This window comes from Brassica oleracea, chromosome C2 (genome assembly GCF_000695525.1).
Source record: "Brassica oleracea var. oleracea cultivar TO1000 chromosome C2, BOL, whole genome shotgun sequence".
Taxonomy (NCBI): domain Eukaryota; kingdom Viridiplantae; phylum Streptophyta; class Magnoliopsida; order Brassicales; family Brassicaceae; genus Brassica; species Brassica oleracea.
The window spans coordinates 48,006,578-48,012,360 of record NC_027749.1 but is presented as its reverse complement, the minus strand read 5'-3'; the positions used below and the strand labels follow the sequence as shown (position 1 = coordinate 48,012,360).

The following is a 5,783-nucleotide window of genomic DNA, read 5'->3' as shown; positions in this document are numbered from 1 at the left end:
GCGGATATCCGGATCCGGATTTGGATCCTTAAAATAAATAAAAAATAATATTAATATATATATAAAATATTAAAAATAATTAAAAATAAATATATATAATTTTTTTAATTATTTCTATGTATAATATTACAAAATTTATATATACTATTATAAAAATGAAAATATATTTTAAATAAAATTAATTTTTATATATAGATATTACTATTTTTGAAATAGTTATTAATAAAACTTACGGATCCGGATATCCGGACTAAAAAATTAAGATATTCGGATCCGGATCCGGCTTTGACGGATCCAACATTTTACTATCCGGATCCGGATTCGGCCCCTCCGGATATCCGGATTTTCGGATCGGATCCGAATCGAATCTTGGATCGAATCCGGATCTCGGATAAAAGTCTCAAGCCTAGGTTTTGGTATGAGTGGAACTTCTTAGATAAGTAACATATATTTTAGTTTCTCTAAATTTTGATTAGTTATTTATTTAATTTCAAAGTTATTTACTATTTTTAAGAACTTCACTTATAGGTTAATTTCTTTTTAAACAAACTTAAAATTACTAAAATAAATATCATTTTAATAAATAATACCAATAATAAGATTAATTTTGAAAATTTTAACAAGTTAAGTATTAATAAATCAATTTTTTAAAAAAAAAATCAAAAACCAAAAACCAGAATCTAGAATCACCATTCAAGTTATTATATTATATATACTTATTGGTTTATAATTGGATTAATTTTTAAAAATATTTATTTTATTTTTAATTTTGAAATGTTATTTTTTATATTTTTTTAAAAATTTTGAGATTTTTTTTGAATTTTTTAGATTTTTTTCGAATTTTTCTATGTTTTTTATTTTTTATTTAAAAGAAAAAAAAAAAAACCGACACATCATCACAAAATGAACAATACAGATCACCTAGTTGACTTGGAGGTTTGTTATGATAAAAATGTCACTTTTAAAGTTTAAAATGCTAGTAAAAAACGTTCGGTGTTTAAAATACGATTTTCCCATTAATAAACTGTAATCTTTTAAAAAATCTTAATTGAAAATATTCTAACATACTAAATATTATTGGTTGGTTATTATTAAAAAAGTAGCCGTATAAGTAGCCGTATATATTTATTAATTTTGAATGTGTAAAAATAAAAACTGTAAAATATTTATTCATCTTTTAATCAAAGGAGACTTTCATATAAGCATGACTACAAAGTATAACTTAAAAAGCCATTTATCAAAACAAATTGTCTATATTTCTAAAATTCACAAGAAAAAGCTGATTATTGGAAGAAAAAGAACCAACAAAAAAAAAAGATAAATCAAAAAGAACCCAGAAAATGATGTGAAGTTACTGTAAGATTACACTGAACCAAGAACAAAAGCATCACTGTCTTCTCTGCTCTTTCCCACTCAGTCACTCTCTCTCTGCCTTTGCAATGAAAAAATCCTTCAGACATTATATGATGATAAGTCCACTCTCACCTTGATTCATGCTCAAACCTCAACACACTTTCTTCAGAAACTTGAATCAGTACTACTAAGCTGCCCATTTACTCATATTCTCCATTTTCTGATGACCCATTTCCTCTCATTCCTGCACATCCATAAGACAAGTCTTTGTGACCCAAGTATTTTGATAAACCTAAAGGTATCAAATGAAACAAAAAAATATTACCTGACAGATCATAGCCAGCACCGCCCCATTCAGAAGGCCGGGCATGTGTCATGTGCATGCCCTGAGGTGGTTGCATCATGAAATGAGCTCCGCCACCCAATGCACCACCACTAGTCATAGTACAATGCTCATCGTTTGAGTTTCTTCCAGAAGGTTCCATAACAGGACGGTAGCCATGCAAAGATTCTGTGCCAGAAGGTAACAAGTGTCCACTTCCAGAAGCATCATCTCCTTTCACACCGTTTCTCCCATCCTTCTTCCTCTCTAGCTGAAACATACCAAGAATCACCTGTAAAGGAAACCAGAGACTATCTTATCAATCTTGGCAAATTATCAATGAATCCAATTCCTACATTCAGACAGGCTTGTGGTATTACTTCAGAGGGGAAGGTACCTGAACTGGACCAGCAGCCTTTAGGAGTCCGCCAACTCCACCACCAACGATCTGACCATCTGAACTAGATAAACAAACGCTAAGGCCACCAGTTTTACCACCATGCTCTCCCCGAATATAAGATCCCCTCAGTGAGAGGATTTCGTACTGACCCTAAAATAAAAGTTTTGTAATTCTGAAGCAAGATAGTACTTTCCAAAGTCCAAACCTTTTTTCCGAAGCCCGTTAGCAACAAGAGAGAATCACCTGATAAGATACACTGGTTCCGGTTGCGCGGTGAGACAAGGATGGATCAGAGATGGCGCCAGATGCAGAGAGAATGCATAACTCATGCTTGCTTTGCTCAGCGAAAAGGATAATTTTCTGAGCCAAATCCTATCAAATTAAATCCGAAAATCACAGCTAAACCAATCCAATTTGTATCAGCATCAATGCCTAGATTCACAATTTTAATCAAATCATAATCTCAATGACTTTAATATAGTGCCATAGAAAAAATACACACCTCTCCAGGAGGTATATTAACAATGTGCGGTGTAAAACTTTGCCCACTTTTCCCTGTAACAAGAAATAAATGGTATAGTTAAAATGGTAATCAATTAATCTTAGAAACTGATTTGAATCTGTAACATAAACACATCAGCAAAGACCAGATCATTGTTATTGCACTGACACAAGTTCCAGCAAAAATGATGCAATCTTAGAAACAAGAATCTACCAATCCTCAAATCAAGGCTCTAGCTTCAAGATATGACACATATGGAAAAGCACAGAGAGTCTATAGAAACTCAGAGTATGAAAGTTCACAGTACAATTATACTAAAAATGGAAACTTCTTTTTGCAGATCATCCCTAGAAAGGAGTTAGAAGCTAAGTAGAAAGGATTCAGATAACTTAGCACCCATATCACTACAATTCACATAGAACTCAAAGAACTCTCGATTCCAAGATCAAACCTTTTCACCATAAAAGTTCAATACTTTGCATCGAATTTTCAACTACTAGATCGAAAATCGAAAAGGGTTTTTGTAATCCTCACCGAAAGAGCCCGAAATTGACTTTTTCGAACCGGATTTAGACGGAGGCGAAACGCCTCCGGCGGCGGCGGCGGCTTGCTCTCTACGTTCTCTGGCGGAGGAACTGCTAGCGGAAGATGCTAACTTCTTAGCAGCTAAGGCTTGAGCGGGCGTGTCGTACTTCCTGGGACGACCTCTCTTCCTCTTGACTGGCTCAATCGGAGCCGTAACAGCTGAAGACGGCGCGGAGTGATGGTAGGAAGAAGAAGATCCATCGTTAGGTGGTGGTGGTGGTGGCATATTACCATTGTAGGAGGGTGCGGCGGAGACGGTGGTGGGGGTGTGGTGGTGGAAAGGATGGTAGTAAGGAGAAGTGAGATGATGCTCTTGGTGGGGGTGGTGGTGGTGGTGCCTTTCGTCAGGTTCCATTACTTTTTTTTTTTTTAGATAGAGAGAAAAAAATTAAAAATTGTATTTTTTTTTTTTTTCTTTTCTCTTAATTTTCTTTTTCTTTTATGATGCTTTACAGATTTTTATTTTGTTTTCGATAAAAGAAAGGTTATATCGGGTTGTAGTTGTGTGAGATTTTGATGTGTTCTCAGCCGTTGGATCGTACTTCTGACTTCACTATCTTGGCTTCTGGGATGCTTTTTAAAGTGTTTTCAAAACAAAATGCTTTTTTTTTCCTGCTCCTTTAATTCTGTTTTGCAATTCGACTAGACCTAACATTTTCTTCTCACCAAATCTTGTTTATAAGGTATTCGCAAATGCATCTAGCACAAATATGTAGATCGTATTTTGGCACAAGATTTGACAGAAATTTATTAGATCAGCTGTTTGCCTGTATCTATCATCTGTTGTAATAAATCTAAACTTTAATGGAGTTTAAGCAAATGTAACAATGGGACTGAATTACTGTCGTTACTAATTAGCAATTCGTTGCTCATGCATGCATCGTGTATGCGATTGGAGCTGATAAGCAAGGCTGTGAATGATACAGCATAACTTTTTAGTATAGCATTCGAGACCGGATATGGCCATTAGGTGATTATGATTTTAATTTAAAAAGAATTTGAATAAGATTGTTTCTTGCCCAGCTTAGTCTCCCTTAATCTTTGGGGGTTTTAGCTTCCCGTATAACTCTCGGGCGGGCTTTGTTACCGGTTGATCCGGCTTTGTAACTCTCTCAAAAACATGATGTTAATATAAATTTAATTCAGTGGAAAAATAATAAGATCGTTTATAGCTTTGTGGCATTTAAATAAAAAATATTCATTGATAAAAAAAATATATATTCTACTACTCACATTTTGCAATATTTTTTTTTTTTGATAATCGTGGTATCCGAATGCCCCGTGGGGATCCGACTAGCACCTAAAGACCGTCCGGATGAATCTGAACCACTAATGGTCCGCCGGAGCCCGCCGAAGGCATCCACGAGGGCTGGTGATCACCCCATGTAAATCCCACCAGTGGCCAGCGCAGTTGGAAGTGTCCGTATCGAGCCCGAAAACCCTCAAGAGCAACATCCGCCAGCGGAACTCGAACCCATGACTTCCCAGGTTGAGTACCGCCACTTTGCAATATTTGCTCTAAACGTATGATGTATTTCAATTTTCTTGTTAGGCAATAAAACAGTATATGCATTAAATAATAATCTATTCATTTCATAATAAAAGTCGTTTATTTTTTACATGTATTAATTTTTTTATTTAATATATGTTATTTATCAAATTATTTTATCTACTTTTATTAATTAATAAGGTTAAAATAAAGATAAAACTGAACAATTTCATTTAATATGTACATTAAAAACATAAATGATATTATAATAAAACAAATTTAAAGATTAAAACAATATTAATATCAAGGAGTGAATATATATATATATATATAGATACTGATAGTAATTTCTTTTTAAAGATATAGCCTTCATTTTCCAAGTGGTCATATAGTCATTTTCTATCACCTCACTAATCCCTTATATATTAAAAGAGAAGCATTGTAATAAATACATTCACACTATAATAGACACGTGGTAGCTTCACGATAATTTGATAATAAATATGTTAACGCATTCACACTATATTCATAAATGTGTTCATACTATATACTTTGTATTTTTTTAATATAAAACTCACATGCATTGTTCAAATAAAACTTTGAATTATTCTGTTCGAATCAAAACAAATAACAAATCAAAAGCTAAACTATATATATATTATTTTTATTGTTTATGGATAAAGTTGGGCAAAATATTTATATATTTTGATTCGATTCGTTATCCGTTTTGATTTGAACAAAAAAATATGGATATCCATAACTCTACGAAATAAATCAAATACTAAAATACAATAAAAAAAAACAAATCACAAATACCAATACTTTTAGGAACGGATATCAAATTTGATATGTTATATGCATATATACATATATGTACATAATTATATATATATATATGCTATATATATTATAGTTTATATAAGTTTTACAATATTTTTATGAATTAAATTTATTATATTAGGTATTAAACTTTAAAAAGTTAAATAATATTTTATTTTTGTAATAAAATTTTATTATTAAATTTTCAATTATTTTTAAAATTTTATTTTATTTACGGATCAAATCTGATATTCTTTAAAATTCTAAATCATTTTGGATATCAGAGTCAGCGACTATCCAGGTGGCTAAAGAT

At 32.3% G+C, this 5,783-nt stretch overlaps 1 protein-coding gene across 2 annotated transcripts; it reads right to left on the bottom strand.

The window, feature by feature from the left end:
- Positions 1–1,205: 1,205 nt before the first annotated feature.
- On the bottom strand, positions 1,206–3,551 carry LOC106322596 (AT-hook motif nuclear-localized protein 14-like). 2 transcript variants are annotated; one of them, XM_013760663.1, is made up of 6 exons: positions 3,112–3,551; positions 2,578–2,630; positions 2,319–2,447; positions 2,073–2,225; positions 1,679–1,967; positions 1,206–1,597 (listed from the first exon to the last, which is right to left on the bottom strand). In XM_013760663.1, the coding sequence occupies exons 1-6, from the start codon at positions 3,515–3,517 to the stop codon at positions 1,554–1,556; spliced, it is 1,074 nt and encodes a 357-aa protein (XP_013616117.1). In that variant the 5' UTR covers positions 3,518–3,551; the 3' UTR covers positions 1,206–1,553. The 2 variants fall into 2 exon arrangements, with proteins under 2 accessions (XP_013616117.1, XP_013616118.1); XM_013760664.1 differs by having other exon boundaries at positions 2,319–2,435.
- Between the last annotated feature and the right edge of the window lie 2,232 nt (positions 3,552–5,783).

Bases quoted from the DNA above. Each gene is read 5' to 3' on its own strand.
- LOC106322596 (XM_013760663.1), bottom strand. From the start codon at position 3,517: ATGGAACCTGACGAAAGGCACCACCACCACCACCCCCACCAAGAGCAT. The intron at 2,448-2,577 runs GTGTGTATTTTT...TTAATTTGATAG, and splicing joins TTAATATACCTCCTGGAGAG to GATTTGGCTCAGAAAATTAT. The intron at 1,968-2,072 runs GTACCTTCCCCT...TTTCCTTTACAG, and splicing joins AGGCTGCTGGTCCAGTTCAG to GTGATTCTTGGTATGTTTCA.